At 48.6% G+C, this 17,729-nt stretch overlaps 1 protein-coding gene across 1 annotated transcript; it reads left to right on the plus strand.

Annotated features, from left to right (window-relative positions):
• Positions 1 to 12,328: 12,328 nt before the first annotated feature.
• Positions 12,329 to 16,359, plus strand: LOC120679088 (bZIP transcription factor 29-like). The gene is made up of 4 exons (XM_039960592.1): positions 12,329 to 13,558; positions 13,636 to 13,768; positions 13,846 to 13,930; positions 15,797 to 16,359. Exons 1-4 carry the CDS (start codon positions 12,576 to 12,578, stop codon positions 16,009 to 16,011), a joined length of 1,416 nt encoding a protein of 471 aa, XP_039816526.1. The 5' UTR covers positions 12,329 to 12,575; the 3' UTR covers positions 16,012 to 16,359.
• Positions 16,360 to 17,729: the final 1,370 nt, after the last annotated feature.

Consider the following 17,729-nt stretch of genomic DNA (forward strand, 5'->3'; position numbering starts at 1 on the left):
AATGGAGTCTCTGGACAACTGCACCGACGCTCACTTTTTCTTTATCGTCGATTTAACCGGTGCCTCTGGGTCAGTCTTCACTTCAAGTCATTGCACCGACGAGTTGTCTTCAGGCATCGTCGGTTCATCCGGCGCAAAACCCTAGTCTCAGCTTTCTAGTTCCATTGCACCAATGAGTACAATTTGCCTAACGTCGGTTTAACCGGTGATAGCAAATTGTCTCTGTCTTGTTCGTTTTGACTTGATTTCTTCACGGTCTCTTTAATCTTCGAATCCTTTGGACCCTTCGGGCATTCGCGGAACCACCGTAGGGGCGGCCCTTCGGGCCTTGCTACGCCTATCTTCTCTTTGTCATCACTTGAACCTAAAAGCCTGAGAATGGTCATCTTAATAATCATATTAGTCCAAGTGTCGTGTTGTCTATATCAGTCACCAAAACATTATATTGAAATATGACATGAGAGGCCATTTTCGCTACAATCTCCCCCTTTTTGGTGATTGATGACAACACAACCAAAGCAAGCAAGATGAATTGCAAGGATATGAAATTTATACTAATTTGAAAAGTTAGAAATTACTTAGTTTGCTCGGATGACATTTCAATGCTCATTTTAAAAGCCACCGGTATTTGAAATTGATACCAATAGTAGAACAATGGCTTGTGTGTAGTTTGAACCATATGAGCAATGAAATTGCACTTAGTCCATGGGATCATCAAATTGCACTTCTCCCCCAATTTGACAAAGTACCTCCCCCTATCACCATGCATCCTTTTGTGGAGCGAGGAGAAAAAGAGAGACGGGACAGCGGTCGGATTCGGGTGTCGGGTCAGGGAAAGATTTTTGGGGAAATAGGGCTTGGACAGGAAGAATTTGAGCTCAATGACGAAAAGAATTTTGAAAATTATTTTTTTTAGCGTGTGATTTGATTTGGTAAATTTTTGAGATGTTACAGGGCGGCGGCGTCGATTCGGCGTGGGTGATCTGGACCGCGACGCGGAGCGGGACGGAGCGGACTGGGGCGGCGGCGGCGATGCAGACCGGGGCTCTAGTGGCATCGCGGACCGGGATGGGAAGGGTGCTGCTTCTGCCGTTCGCACCTTAGTTCCGTGATCTGCGCCTGTTATCCTAAACATTAAACGGTAAACAGACGGTCACCCTTTGTTTCGCATTTTGTCCGTTTAAACAGTGTTTGAACGGAGTTAAACGGCCTAAATGGTTTAGCATAGTAACACTAAAATATACATATTTATGTATGTAAATGTCAAATATGCTAGAAATCTACATATTTGCACAGGTAAAAAGTAAGTATTCTACCAAATAATCTTTTTGGAAAAAATCTAAATCCCACAACACTTCATGTACTTATGATGCTAATTAGTTCGGTATCGATTGTGGTAGTTGTAATCCTCCTATTGACAGAATTATAAATTAAATGGTCATTTAGCTCATCTAATCATGTTTAACTTGACTCTATTGAGACGGTTTTTAACGGTTCAACTGTTTAATTCACCGTTTAGAGGCTAAACGACACGGGTGACCTCTATTTACTATTTAAACAATGTTTAAACGGACTAAACGGCCGTTTAAGCGAACAGAGGCAGCAAGAGGCGAGATGTGAGACCCCTGCGATGATCACGGCTAGGAGGCGCACGATGAACGGGCTTTTGAATTCGAACGGCATTGTAACATCCCGAGAATTCGCCCAAATAAAACACCCGCTAAAAATATTATTTTTTCAAAACCTTTTTCAACGTTGAGCTCAAATCACTCCAAAATTCTTTTTCCGCCCGAGCTCCCAATCTCCCGAAATTATGTCCCGGCAATCCGCCGTATCGACACCAGTACCAACTCCTGTCCCATCTCTCTTCTTCCCCGTTCCCCGCACATCACGACGCCCGAATCAATCAGCATCCCCTCCTTGTTTCCGCCTCCTGTCGTTCTGCGTGCACGTCGTCGACCGGCTGAACGACGCAACACGCGTGGCCGACCGCCGCCGCGAATCGTGCCGACAGTCTCTCTCTCTTTCCCTCTCTCTTTTTTTCTTTTTCCCTTTTTCCTTTTCTCTTTTTCTTTTTTCCCTATTCTCCCTTCTTCCCTTCTCCTTCCCTCTCTCCTTTCCTCCCACGTGCAGCATGACGCCGAGCAGAGCTCGACGCCGGCCGTCCCTCTGCGCTGCCCAACCCACCTGCGCCGCCCCCACCGGCCACTTGCCGCTACGTGCCACCGGCCCCTCCCCCTGCTCGCCTCGGCGCCCGCGAAGCACAGCGCCGCCGGCCGCGCGAGCTCGGAGCACGCCGAGGCCGAACTCCCAGGCCGTCGTACCCCCTTGCGCCGTCCACCCCACTTGTTGTCCTTCTCTACGCCGCCCGTCACCACGCCGCGCTACACACCACCGCCCAGCGTCGCCTCAGCGCCACCGAACCGCCCCCACACCATTGAAGGCACTATAGAGCTTGCCGGCCGCCGGCCATTCACGCACCCCCTCCCTCTCGCCTCGCTGGCCTATAAATAGACCCCCCCTCCGCACATTCCCCGGCCGCCGCAACCCCCTCCACCGCCGCACGCCTCCTCCCCGGCCTTGCAGCGCCGCCGCCATAGACGCCTCTGCCCGCCGCCGGCGGCCTTCGTGGCCTGCCCCCTCGGGCCGCCTCCGCGCAAGGTGAGGGCGGGAATCGATTTCCCGCGCCTCCCTCTCTGTTTTCCCCTTCTTCCCGAGCGCCGCCCCCCCCCCCCCCCCCCCGCGCCCCCTCCCCTGCTTCGGTCGGCAGGAGGAAGAAGGGGCAAAATTGCCCAAAACCCCATCCCTTCCTTTTTATTCTCTTAAGAACCCTTCCCCTCTTATGTCCTTTTTCCAAGCAAACCCTCCCTGTTTCCCTATTTAGGAAATAACCCCTGCAACATATAAAAATAATTCCAGATAGACCCCTGCCCATTTTTAGAGTAGCCCAGATATTTTCTAAAATTCCAATCAAGCCCTTGCCATCCCAAAAATAATTACAAAGAAGCCCTCTCTTATTTCTTTTAATGAATAAGCCCCTTCACTATATAAAATATTTATGAGTAGGTCCCTGCCTAATTTCCAGAGTAGCCCGAACCTTTTCCAAAATTCTATTCAAGTCCTGTCACTCCCAGAAATAATTACAAATAGGCCCCGGATCCTTATTTAGCCCCTAAACCCCTCTTCGGCCTATCATTTCATGCGCCAAAAATTCCCCGTTTGCCCCGAAACTTTACCACTCCATTTCTAACATAATTTCGGCCATGCTATTAGAAAACCACATAAAAATATTACTCCTACCTCCATATCTTAATTTCTTCCGATTCGAGCTCAACGATAAAACTTTTATTTCTTTTTCTTTATTGTGTGTTTGTTTGTGTGCGCCGTAGATCACGGTGTGAACGAGGGAGAACCCGTCAACGAGCAGTGCCGCGAGCAGGTGTGCGAGGACCAGTACCGCGAGTCTGAACCAGAAGGACAGTACCTCGATCAGGACTTCCCGGAAGACTTTGTGAACGGCAAGTTCAATCTCATCCTTTGATGCATATTTTGTCCCAATTTTATAAACACAACCTACTGGCCTATTTTATCAAACTGCATATACTTTTACTGCTAAAACATGGTTGGATAGCCACCCCTTTATTTGTTATAAATATTCCTTGACCACCTAGATTGATGTCTACATATGATTCGTTCTGTGTGGATGTTAATCGCTGCTAGAATTGCTCAGGGCCTTAAATTCGTTCTACTACACATCAAATGTGATTATTTATAAAAGAAAATATGTGAGTGTGTGGGAATGGAAAAAGGTGGATTTGTTGAAAATAAATGAAAGACGAGTCCCGATGAGATGGATGGCATTTCTGTGTGAATTGCTAGAAGGTGTGCTCGTACCTGTGTAGTTGAGCAAGGTTGGGAGATATCCATCTTGTCACCATTAAGGACCGAGTTGATGTGTCATCTCACCTAACTCAACTTATCGTACAACCACTCGACCGTTGTGTGTGGCAACAGCTTAGCATAAATACCACTAGTTAGTGTGTTAGTCATTAGGAGAGCTGGTGAGCAGCGGGTGATCAAGGAGACGGGATAAGATCTTTGTGAATTATACCCCGGTTGGACCTCGTTGGTAGGTCAACGACCCAATGGTGGATCCCGTGTTGGCTACTCAGGTCTAACTAAGGTGGGTAACGGCTTCGATGGGATCTGCACCGACACTAAGGTGATCGTGCTGTGGTACCCCGTTTGTGGGTAAAGTGTACACCTCTGCAGAGTTAAAATTTATTCGAATAGCCATGCTCACGGTATTGAGCGGGTTACGGTTTGGTCACATAACTAGTGTTTCTTCTGGGAATGGTTGGGATGGTGTGTGTTGTTTTGGTAAAGTGTCCGGCAGCTGTGCCGTGTGCTACGGCAGATGAGGAGTCCGGTAGCAATTTAAAACTTGGATCCTATATTGATCAACCCTACGTGTCAAGATAATTGCTTTGAAAATCCTGTTCTTTCAAATAAACCCATGCATAAAAATTAGCTTTACCGCAAATTAACCGATAGCCTTATCCTTGATTAATCCTGTGCATATACTTTGTTTATACACCCTCCGTGGGTGCGGTTGGACTTGCTGAGTACGTTTGTACTCACCCCGATATATGTTGTTGCTTCAGAGGAAGATCCGGACTTCAAGTCACCTCTTATGAGGGGACGCTTCAGGTGGTATCAGAGCCGTAAGTTGGCTGTAGGACATGACCCCTAGGATCGAGACCCTTTTTCTAAGCCTTTCTACATTAGAACTTTCCTTGCTTAATCATTTTTCCACACAAACACTCACCACTGACTCTTGCCTGTTCCAGATGGCTGAGGAAGGATGGACCCAAGGCATTTGCCAAGCTGACCAGGCTTCTCCAGCCTTTTGATCAATGCCCTGGAGAGTCTTGGTGTTTCGGAACGCCCAAGGTACTACAACAGGGAGTATGAGCACCATGGTACTCTCCGCTGCAAGGTGATCCTGGTCATCGCCAAAAGTGACCGCTACCCCGACATCCAGCCATAGCGAGTGACCACCACCGGGTTTAGGTGCCAAGACACCTATCCCTTGGTCATCAGAAAGGTGCTCCATTATCTGTGCCGGATTTTCGAGGAACATCTCGCCCCCACACCAATGAGGATCTTTCCTCCAGCCATCAGAACCCCAGTTTGGGAGGCTCGCATGAGAAGCCTGGAACGGCGTCACTATGAAGAGGACCCCCTGTACCAAATGGCTACTTACCTAGCCTCCTTGGATCAGCTCTTTGACGAGCAGGCCAGCATCCTGAGGGAGCAGACCCATCGGGCCGAGCAAGCAGAGCTCGCGATAAGAATACATCAAATCTGGGTGGCTCAAGCCGAGGAAAGAGCCGCAACCGCGGTCAGTAGTGAAGCGGTTGCCCAAGAGAGCCTCAGGCAGGCCCGGGACCTGCGCATACAAGAATGGACCAAAAGTGGAACGCCAGTCCCGGCAATTGGAGAAACCCATGTCCTACTTGGGACACCCATCATGGGATGGGGACCACTTTTTGGGACCCCACAAGCCCCACCCAAGAACCCTGAAGGGCCTACTGCCGCCGTTGAAGGAGAAGATGCTGAGCAACCCCTGGAAAACAGAGACTTAGAGAACGGCGAGCAAGGACTGCTCATTCCCCTAGAGGATGTGTGTTCTCTTCTAAGGGGAGAACCCACTCAAGCCAATGAGTCTGCCTAAGTGCTAGTGACCGTCAAGGGATGAAGCCGTGTGGTCCGAAGTTAGAGTTGTGCCCCTCTTTTGGAGTTGTGTACCCGGACGTGTAGTATGCATTTTGGCCTTGCCCCAGTGTTGTACCCCCTTGCAGTAATGAAGTTGTTTGTTCTTGTTGCTTGCTAGTCTGTGTGTTTGTTGTTAGTTGGTGTGCCCTCGGCGGGAAGTGGATTCTGCCTTTTCAAAAATACGAACTAAATAACTTAAACATCACTTAATCCTAATCCCAGTCTCACAAAGACTCTATCCAATCTATAGATGGCTTCCCGACACGGTTCAAGAGCCTCTCACAGTCGGAAATCTGCAGCCCCTAGCGCAGGAGGACTGCAAAATGGGCACGGACAGGACCCTCTAAGAGAACAGGAAGTGAACCAGAATCAAGGAGAAGTGCCACTGCCACCACCTCCACTTGTCGGGGACCTGACACAGGCGATAAATAATAAGACCCTCATACTGGAAGCCCTGGCCGATGCCATTGTCAATAAGTGGCCACGAGAGCAGACCATGAATGACAAGCTGACAGCTTTCCTGAGAACCAAGCCACCCACCTTTGCCGGATCTAGCAACCCCTTGGAGGCAGATGACTAGCTGCGTGTGATCGAAAGGAAGCTCGAGCCATTCGAATGCCAAGACCGAGACAAAGTTCTTCTGGCAGCTCACCAACTCACAGGAACTGCCTTAGCTTGGTGGGAGAATTACTGTGCCACTGCTGAAGATGCCACCACCATCACTTGGAACGAATTTGTGAAAGAGTTCCGCCGCTACCATATCCCCACAGCCACCATGAAGCGCAAGGCGGATGAGTTCCGCGCACTGCAGCAAGAGAGCATGTCTGTGGAAGAATACACCTACCAGTTCATGGAACTTGCCCGCTATGCACCAGAGGAAGTGGATAAGGATGAAAAGAAGCAAGACATGTTCAAGAAGGGATTAAGCCAAGAATTCCGGACCCTGCTTACCCCTCAGATATACCCGGACTTCAATACTCTGATGAACATAGCCATTCTCACAGAAAGGGCCAAAGCTAAAGAAAGGAAAGAAAACAAGCGTAAATTCCTGGAAAGCAAGGCCCGCCAGTAGAACCGCTTCCAGAGACCAAGAAGCTCCAGCTATACCGCACCAGGATCTCAGGCCCCAATGCAGTATAGGACCAAGTCCCAAGTGACAGGCTCCCAGGCACCTAACACACAGTTCAGGAACCTGAACACCATGAAAGCCCCGCAGAACAAAGCCAGCCAAGTCACCACTAACAACAACAATGCTAGGGCCTATTTCAACTGCCTTGAGACAGGGTATTACATTGCCAACTGCCCATATGCCAAAAACAAGCCTGCTGCATCAGCCTTCTCCAACTCGGTGAATGGACCTAGGCCACCTATATCCGGAGCCAACCGTGTCCCCGTCGGCAGCAACAACAAGGGCAACAACAACAGCCAGCAGCCTTATGGACGAGCCCGCATAAACCACATCAACGCGCAGGAGGCTCAGGGTGCACAAGGAGTGGTACTTGGTGAGTTTCTAGTCAGCTCAACTCTGGCAACAGTATTATTTGATTCTGGAGCATCACACTCATTCATATCGTTAAGCTTCGTGGATAAACATAAAATACCTACGGTACTACTAAAAATACCCCTATTAACCCGGACGCCTAGAGGTGACATCAAGTGTCAACTAGGTTGTTTATGGGTAAGGATCAATTTAAGTGGGGTAGAATTTCTAGCAGACCTAGTAGTACTTAAGTCTAAGGGAATAGATGTGATCCTTGGAATAGACTGGTTAAGCCTACACAATGGCCTCATAGATTGTGCTGACAAGTTAGTACACCTAACCAACTCAAATGGGATGCAAGTGACCTACCATACTCGAGGTAGTGGACCAGACCCAATGGTTTTCAGTATGGATGGGAAATCCCTAGAAGGAGTTCCAGTTGTGAATGAGTACCCTAATATTTTCCCGGAAGAACTCCCCGGAATGCCACCAGACAGAGATATAGAGTTTGTCATAAAACTTATCCCCGGAACCTCTCCTATTGCCAAGAGACCCTATAGGATGGCAGCCTCAGAACTAGCGGAGCTGAAGAAACAACTAGAAGAGTTACAACAAAGTGGTTTTATTAGGCCTAGTTCGTCCCCGTGGGGAGCCCTAGTCCTATTTGTCAAGAAAAAGAATGGGAGTATGAGGTTATGTGTAGATTACCGTGCACTGAATGAGGTTACCATCAAGAATAAGTACCCCCTCCCCAGGATTGATGATCTTTTTGATCAGCTAAAAGGAGCCAAGTACTTCTCCAAGATTGATCTGAGGTCGGGATATTATCAGCTCAAGATTAAGGAAAGTGACATCTCAAAGACAGCTTTTGTCACCCGTTATGTGCAGTTTGAGTTTACTGTGATGTCATTTGGACTCACTAATGCACCTGCTTATTTCATGAACCTCATGAACAAGGTATTTATGGATGAGTTGGATAAGTTTGTCATAGTCTTTATTGACGACATACTCATCTACTTCAAAAGTGCGGAAGAGCATGAGCAACACCTTAGAGTGGTCCTGGAAAAGCTAAGAGCACATCAGTTATATGCCAAGTTCAGCAAGTGTGAATTTTGGCTCGAGAAAGTAGCACTTTTTTATCATATTTTGACCGCAGAAGGAGTAGTAGTCGACCCCGAAAAAGTTGAGGCAGTTTCCAATTGGCAGCAGCCAACCAATGTTAGTGAAATCAGAAGCTTTCTTGGTCTAGCTAGGTATTATCGGAGATTTATTGAAGGATTCTCCAAAATCGCCCGGCCCATGATGGAGCTGCTTAAGAAGGAAAAGAAGTTTGTTTGGACAGAGTCCTGTGAAAGGAGCTTCCAAAAATTGAAGAGAAGGTTGACGACCGCCCCAGTGTTGACCCTACCGGATATCCATCGGGACTTTGTCGTCTATTGTGATGCATCCCGACAAGGTTTAGGGTGTGTCCTTATGCAAGATGGGAAAGTGGTTGCATATGCTTCCCGCCAACTCAGGCCTCATGAGCATAATTACCCAACACATGATTTGGAATTTGCAGTCGTAGTGCATGCCCTCAAAATCTGGAGACATTATCTGATCGGGAATAAGTGTGAGATCTACACAGACCATAAGAGTCTGAAGTACATTTTCACCCAACCAGATTTGAATTTAAGGCAAAGAAGGTGGCTGGAATTGGTTAAAGATTATAACCTGGAAATCCATTACCACCCCGGCAAAGCTAATGTGGTAGCTGATGCCTTAAGCCGGAAACCTCACAAGCAACTTAGGCCCAAGAATGCCCATTTACAGGAAAAAATGGCACAGCTGAATGTGCACATCATTCCTCAAGGATCTCACCGCAAGTTAAGAGTTCAGACTACCTTGGAAGAAGAAATTAGAAAAGCCCAAGGTTCAGACCAGGATTTAATGAAGATCCGTAAGCACACGGGAGAAAATAAGGCCCCAGATTTTAGGGTGGATGACAAAGAAACCTTATGGTATAAGAACATGATTTGTGTGCCTAGGGAAGGGAAATTCCAGGACATTATGATGGACGAAGCCCATAACTCGGCATATTCCATCCACCCCGGAGCTACCAAGATGTATATGGATTTGAGGCAAAAATATTGGTGGAATGGAATGAAGGAGGACATCGCCCAGTTTGTCGCACATTGTGATATTTGCCAAAGGGTCAAAGCCGAGCATCAGAAGCCAGCTGGGTTATTGCAACCATTACCCATTCCGGTTTGGAAATGGGATGAGATTGGCATGGATTTTGTGGTTGGTTTACCCAGGACCCAGAAAGGAAATGACTCTATATGGGTGATAGTGGATCGACTTACCAAGGTCGCACACTACTTACCCGTACGGACCAATTATGGTGGAGAAAAATTAGCCCGACTCTATGTAGACCACATAGTAAAATTACATGGTGTGCCCAGCAAAATCGTTTCGGATAGAGGGACCCAATTTACTTCTAAGTTTTGGAAAAGCCTGCATAAAACCATGGGCACAAAGTTGGATTTTAGTTCGGCTTACCACCCCCAGACTGATAGTCAAACAGAAAGAGTAAACCAGATTATGGAAGATATGTTAAGGGCATGTGTCCTTACCTATGGTAAAGATTGGGAACAGAGTTTGCTCTATGCGGAGTTCTCATACAACAACAGTTATCAGGCAAGTCTAGGCATGTCGCCATTTGAGGCTCTCTACGGAAGAAAGTGCAGGACCCCTTTGATGTGGTCAGAAGTAGGGGAACGTACTTTAACCGGACCAGCTCTCATAAAAGAGGCAGAAGACCATGTGGCTGAGATTAGAGAGAAGCTAAAAGCAGTCCAATCACGGCAGAAGAGTTATGCAGACAAGCGAAGAAGAGAATTATGTTTTGAGGTTGGAGATTTTGTATACCTTAAGATCTCTCCGATTCGGGGGACTTGAAGATTTCAAGTTCAAGGAAAATTAGCTCCTCGGTATATCGGACCATACCAAGTAGTGAAAAGAGTTGGACCAGTAGCATACCATATTCAATTGCCTGAAGAAATGTCGGATATACATCCAGTATTTCATGTGTCTTAGCTTAGAAAGTGCTTGAGGGTACCTGAAGAAGAAATAGTACCAATGGAAACAATTGATCTGCAAAAGGATCTTCGGTATCAAGAAGTGCCTATCAAAATCTTAGACACTATTACAAAAAGAACAAGGAGCTCAGAAGTACGGATTTGCATAGTGCAATGGAGCAGACACGGAGTAGAAGAAGCTACGTGGGAACGCGAAGATGCGTTAAAGAAGGAATTTCCCCATCTCTTTACGAACCAGCCGAATCTCGAGGACGAGATTCATTTTAAGAGTGGTAGGTTTGTAACATCCCGAGAATTCGCCCAACTAAAACACCCGCTAAAAATATTATTTTTTCAAAACCATTTTCAACGCTGAGCTCAAATCACTCCAAAATTCTTTTTCTGCCCGAGCTCCCAATCTTCCGAAATCATGTCCCGGCAATCCGCCGTCCCGACACCAGTACAAATCCCTGTCCCGTCTCTCTTCTTCCCCGTCCCCTGCACATCACGACGCCCGAATCAATCAGCGTCCCCTCCTTGTTTCCACCTCCTCTCGTTCCGCGTGCACGTCGTCGACCGGCCGAACGACGCAGCTCGCGTGGCTGACCGCCGCCGCGAATCGCGCCGACAGTCTCTCTCTCTTTCCCTCTCTCTTTTTTCTTTTCCCCTTTTTCCTTTTCTCTTTTTCTTTTTTTCCCTTTCCTCCCTCCTTCCCTTCTCCTTCCCTCTCTCCTTTCCTCCCACGCGCAGCACGACACCGAGCAGAGCTCGATGCCGGCCGTTCCTCTGCACTGCCCAACCCACCTGCGCCGCCCCCACCGGCCACTTGCCGCTACGCGCCACCGGCCCCTCCCCCTACTTGCCTCGGCGCCCGCGAAGCACAGCGCCGCCGGCCGCGCGAGCTCGGAGCACGCCGAGCCCGAGCTCCTAGGCCGCCGTACCCCCTTACGCCGCCCACCCACTTGCCGTCCTTCTCTGCGCCGCCCGTCACCTCGCCGCGCTACACGCCACCGCCAAACGTCGCCTCAGCGCCACCGAACCGCCCCCACACCATTGAAGGCGCCGCAGAGCTTGCCGGCCGCCGGCCATCACGCACCCCCTCCCTCTCGCCTCGCCAGCCTATAAATAGACCCCCCCCTCCGCACACTCTCCGGCCGCCGCAACCCCCTCCACCGCCGCACGCCTCCTCCCCGGCCTTGCAGCGCTGCCACCATAGACAAGCGCCCGCCGCCGCCAGCCTTCGTGGCCCCGCCCCCTCGGGCCGCCTCCGCGCAAGGTGAGGGCGGGAATCGATTCCCCGCGCCTTCCTCTCCGTTTTCCCCTTCTTCCCGAGCGCCGCCAAGCCCCAGGGCCGCTGGCCCCTAGCGCCGCCGGCCTCTAAAAAAGGATTGTACTGTGCTTGATCTTTAATATATGTTACAGTCCTTTTCGAAAAAAAAATCTTACTACTTCGATACAATTTCTAAGTATAACTTTTAGAATTGCCATAACAGCACATACACTCCTATTCGGACAAAAGAATTCCCAATTGCTACCATGAATCCGGAACGATGACTATCGCTATATATTTCACTCCAATCACCGAGGAAGTCGCCAGTTAAGACCCATGTCCATGTGGGTGGTGGTAGTGGTCTAGTCTGCACACAGCAGCGGAATGATGGACGAGGTGAGAGTGAGACGGTCCGAAGCGAAGAACAGGGGGCCCTGACCCCACGCACACGCACCCACTAATTGCGGCGTCATCAATCATTAACAACCACACCCAAGACCAGATTTACCTAAAATACCCCCCGTGCCGGATATTAGCGGCACGTCACCCCCGGCCCTGGGTCAATCGGACGACGCGGAATGGGGGATACCCGCCGGAAAGGAGGTGCCGAATATTTTCTCTTAAAAAAGCAGGGGCTGATTAGACATTTAGGATGACGCGTCACGTAACCCGGCCTCGGGCCACATGCACACGCGAACCCACCACCGATTAGCCCCAAAGCCCCCCTAAACAATTCGGAAATTCCAATTGCTTCCACGGAAAAACCATATTTTTTTTTTTGGTTTGGGTTCTCGCGATAGCTGCTGCTCGCTCTCCATCCTCGGCTGGACTGCGTGCGCGTCCATCCCCTACGCCATCCTCCTCCAGCTGCGGGTTCGGCGCGCCTCGGCTTTGCCTCCCCCCAATCCCACCTCGCGCTCGCCGCCGGCATTCCGGCAGTTCCTGCTGCGCTCGGGGCGGCCTTCCGGAACCGCGCTGCCGCGCCCCGATGGACGACCCGGGAGCCGCCGACCCCGGCGCCGCGCGCCACCACCTCTCGCCGCAGCTCGGGGGGCAGCCGCCGGTGCCGCGCTCCCCGACCCCGCTCGACCTGGCGTCCGGGTACCGCCGCCTCTCGCCGTCGCTCCGCCCGCCGGCGCACCCGCAGCCGCGCCTCCCGTCGCCCTACGCCCAGATCCCAGCGCCGGGGGGCGGGGACCACCACGCGCGCTCCCTCTCCCAGCCGCTCTTCTTCTCGCTCGACCCACTCCCGCCGCCGCCGTACGCCGATCTGGGCGCCGCGGCGCACGCGGTGCCGCCGTCCCCGGCCTCGTCCAGCTCCGACCCGCAGCAGCAGCAGCAGCCGCCGCCGCCACCGCTCGGGCTGCCGCCCAGGAAGGGCGCCCACCGCCGCTCGCACAGCGACATCCCCTTCGGCGGCTTCGCGCCGCTCAGCCCGCCGCTGCCCCCGCCGGCGCCGGTCAAGCGCGAGGTCACCGTCGCGGCCGAGGGGTGCAGATTGGACGGCGGCGGCGGCGACGCCGCGCTCTACGACCTCGTCAACGCCTACATGGACCTCGACGGCATCGACCCGCTCAACTCCTCCGAGGACCGCCACGACGACCGCGACAGCCGCGCCAGCGGCACGCGCGCGGGGAGCGCGGCCGAGAGCAGCGAGAACGAGGCCGAGAGCCAGTCCACGTCGATCGACAGGAAGGACGGGGGCAAGTCCCGGCATTGTCGCAGCCTCTCCATGGACAGCTTCATGGGGACGCTCAACTTTTCTGCTGGGGATGAGTCTCCCAAGCTGCCACTGCCTTCTCCCGGCGGCAGCCTCACCAGGAGTGGGAGTGGCTCTCTGGAAGGTGGTGCTGTGGCGCTGTTTGATATGGAGTTCGCCAATGGAGAGTTCACCGAGTCTGAGAAGAAGAAGATCATGGCAAATGAGCGTCTTGCTGAGATTGCTTTGACTGATCCCAAAAGGGTCAAAAGGTGTGCATTTCTTCGTGTAGTGGATAAAATTCCCTCCTTTCCTGAAATTGAGCATGGTGGCTTCTGAGCATTTTTAGGATTCTGGCCAATCGACAGTCAGCGGCAAGGTCAAAGGAGCGCAAGATGAGGTACATCCAGGAGCTTGAGCACAAGGTGCAAGTATTGCAGACAGAGGCTACAACACTCTCAGCACAGCTGACAATGCTGCAGGTTTGTGCAGATTATATTTTGGATTTTTGGTTTATAATTCTCATGGTTTAAGTTTCTCTTGTTCTAATTGTTTGCAGAGGGACTCAGCTGGACTGGCCACTCAGAACAATGAGCTAAAAATCAGGCTGCAAGCAATGGAGCAACAAGCACAGCTGAGAGATGGTAAGCTTCTTGCAGTTGTGACCCTTCTTGGCGTCTGTTCTAAGTTTTCTAGTAACAATGAAAAATGTTTCCTTTTCTTCAAAAGCTAGCATATTGACTAATGTACCTTGCGTTCGTGCACATTGTCCATTCTGTTTGATTTCTTAAATCCCAATTGTCAAGTTGCTCATGGAAGTTATGCATGCATAGGTTGCTTGCTGTTGTGAATCCAGTGGCAGTGTTTTTTATGGTTGATGCATTTCATGTTCAGCTTTGCTTTGGTAGTGTTGACATTTTGGAACGTGGGGTTTATCAAACTTCTTCTGGGTTGAATCTGGCTATTATTACTTAAGTTGCATCTTAACAATGTACTTTCTACATTGGAACTTGATGAATATGCTAAGTTATACAACCAATCTAGCTGCATTAGAAAAAAATGACAATTCTCATATGTAGGAAAAAACATGTTTTTTGTTAGTCAATTGTAGAGCAAACTCAGAATGACAATAATGTGTGTTGATTCTCTTAATGCTAGTATTTGAAATGACTATGAATAAATTTGTTGAGGAAATTATTTTTTTAATTACTAGGTAAATACTTGCCTTTTTTTCCTGTCATAGGTGTTCGATAAACACCATGAGAATGATTTGCCACTTCCAAATTTGTTAGACATTTAAAATTTGATGGGACAATTAGAAACATCGCAATAGTACCCTACCTAAGGGTTGTGATGAAATTAACATCGTGACTTTTGGCATCTTCAATAAACTTATTAAGAATTGATTTAGAGTTTTGTTATATATCTGAGTATCTGGTTGAGTTGAATATATGACATGGTCTTTGGTGTACGATGAATGTATCATCTATGGATTATCATAACCCGTTAATATATCGGCGGCGGCCGTAATCTGTTTAGTTTGGCATGCATGTATGCCTTGTTTTGTTTTTTGCTGTCCATTGCTGATATTGCGAAGTTCTGCCTAAATGATATGCTAACTTACGGTTGATAAAAGACTTGGCTATTTTCTTTTTTGATTAATCGAATAATTTAGTTTAGTGATTATCAAGACATAATTTGCTAGCTAGATGAATTCCTAATGTCTTTTTTTCAATTTATTATTTCTGAATCTTACAAGAGGGGCACTTACTGTTTTTCTTCATCTCCCAGAAGCTTTCGTTTTGTGCTTATTTATTGTTTCTGGTATATATATCACAACTGATTTCAGAAAATTCTGCACTGAGGCTAGGATTTTGCGGTCAGTAAATAACTAGTGAACTAATTGGCATGAGGTCATGCTATTGGTTGATTTTAAGGTTCTTGCAGTGTAATCAGTGCTGACATATGCAAAATCTGATAAAGCTAGGCAGAAGTACTGTTTTGCTAATCAAAGAGGTGACTGCAAGTTCCAACTTGACATGATAAAATGTTGGTGGCTGTGTACAGCAAGTTGATTTATTTTCATGATGATAGTATTTAGCAACTGCTCGGCCTACTATTTGGAACTTGCACGCTTGTTCACAAAAAGAACTTGCATCAGAAGCCTATATGTTTGTGATGTTTGCATTATCAGCATGTATGGTGCCACTCACGCTACTTGTCATGTTGTGATTTTTTTTTTTGTACTTGCAGACCCTTTATTTGAAAGGGTATTTATGTCCTTCAGGATTTTAGATTCAGTCAGTCAAAGTTGCAATGTTAGCTCAACTACAAATATAGCCATTTTGCTTTCATGACACTGGGTGCTTGCTTGCTTTTGAAATCCAGGTATATATAGTGTAGGTTTCTGTCACGGGAAAACTTTTACAAGGATGTATTAGTGCCCGCTGCATAACTATAATCACTATTTTTGTGCACTGTAATCTGATTCATGTGTACGCACTGTGCAGCCCTGAATGAAGCGTTAACCGCCGAGGTCCAGCGTCTGAAGCTCGCCACCGGGGAGATCACCGATGGGCGCATGCCGAAGAGCCTACAGCAGCAGATGAACTCCCAGATGCTGCAGCTCCAGCAGCTGCAAATACAGCAGCAGCAACAGCAGCAGGCACCCCAGTCGCAGCAGCAAGGCCAGCAACAGCAGCAGCAGCCCCAGAAATCGGCATAGACCGGGGGTCCAGAAAGGATGCGAAAGCTAACTGAACATGGCAGATTGGAAAGGATGTCCGTGATGGTGGGGGGGGGGGGGGGAACAATCTTTTGCATATATCAGACAGGTTGTAGAATAGCAGCAATGGTCCCATGGGTTTCTTTTGTCGATTACCTTAGTTGGAGTATGTTGCGATGTCGCACCATACATGAGTCCTTGTGTTAAGGCGTCGTGGTAGCGTCCGCTGAACGTTCTTGGCTCAGTGCCTTCTTCAGTAACCTTTTGCCTTCAGAGGGTTAGAGGGTGTCACAAAATGTACCAATAGTGTAATTATTATTGTTATCTATAGCGTACTACCTTAGTGCCTGTCGAAAGGCTTCGGGTGCTTTGGTTCCTGTTGGTCTTGGCTGATGACCTGCTGTGGATTGGAGGCAGCAAGCGCATGGTGCCAGCTGGTCAGTGAAAGGGGGGTTCTGTTTGCCTTATGCTGTGCTGGTGGTGGTGGTGGTGGAGTGTGTTTGTGGAATCCTGGCGTGGAATGGGGTGTGCACGAGCTGCAAAAGTACCAAGCGTGAAGTGGCCTAGATGATTGCTGTACGTGTTGGGTATAGATGTTCTGGTCTGGTGTCACTCAGCACGGATGTCTGAAATGCTGAATCCTTCATCCTGTCGTCAAGAATCTGTGTCACGTCCAGTTCACACTAGAAACCTAGCCGCGCCCTCCGTGCGGCTTGGCCAGTGTTATACGGTGGGAAAATACTAAGTATCATAGCACATATTACATATGCCATAGGGCAAACAACCGTTGTTTCACAGACATAATCACTTAGCTTAGGGAAACCAGTTATTGGGCCCACAACCCAAACACAGATTTTTAAAACAGTTTCTTAGAAGTCGGAACTCTCTGATGATGGATTGAAAGCCACCTGGTCACCACAATCCAAGGCCCTGTTTAGATCTTTACAGGTTTTTGCAAAAAAGCCGTAAACGCATTAAGTGAAACGGAATCTTGCTAATTTGAAGTACTAAATGAAGTCTATTTACAAAACTTTTTGCATGGATGGGCTGTAAATCGCGAGACGATTCTAATGAGCCTATTTAATCCATGATTTGCAACAATGATACTACAGTAACCATTCGCTAATTATTGATTAAACATGGATTAATTAGCATCATTAGATTCGTCTCGCGATTTACAACCCATCTATGCAAAAAGTTTTGCAAATAGACTTCATTTAGTACTTCAAATGCCCTCTTTACATCTTTACACAATTTTGCAAAATGAACTAAACACCCCCCAAGTTATGTCCAGAGTGCTCACGGCCAACTCCCATCAAGTCAAGATAATGTTGGTAATGAGATATCATAGCTGTGGTTCCTGGTGAATATCAACAAGCAGATCCAAAATTATCAATAACATAGCCTACTCAGCTCCTAACAAACATCAACAAAGAAGTGACATCAGTCTGACCTGTAAACAGGAATAGTGCCTCTGCCATAGTACTCAACTCCTTCAACACAAGGGTACAGTTCATTGCTATCATCAGAGTAGCTCTGACTGGGGGTTCAATTTATGGTTGTAGCAAAGCCCCCAAGCCATTTCACCACCATGTGATTCACCATATCCATCTAATAGAACACACAGTTACAGTACTTATCTGAAGCTACTTGGCAAAAATTCAGATTAATGTGCAGAATATTTCAACAATATATAACTTAACTTTAGCTAATTTGCT

Source organism: Panicum virgatum, chromosome 6N (genome assembly GCF_016808335.1).
Source record: "Panicum virgatum strain AP13 chromosome 6N, P.virgatum_v5, whole genome shotgun sequence".
Lineage (NCBI taxonomy): Eukaryota > Viridiplantae > Streptophyta > Magnoliopsida > Poales > Poaceae > Panicum > Panicum virgatum.

Bases quoted from the DNA above. Each gene is read 5' to 3' on its own strand.
- LOC120679088 (XM_039960592.1), top strand. From the start codon at position 12,576: ATGGACGACCCGGGAGCCGCCGACCCCGGCGCCGCGCGCCACCACCTC. The intron at 13,559-13,635 runs GTGTGCATTTCT...GAGCATTTTTAG, and splicing joins GATCCCAAAAGGGTCAAAAG to GATTCTGGCCAATCGACAGT. The intron at 13,931-15,796 runs GTAAGCTTCTTG...CGCACTGTGCAG, and splicing joins ACAAGCACAGCTGAGAGATG to CCCTGAATGAAGCGTTAACC.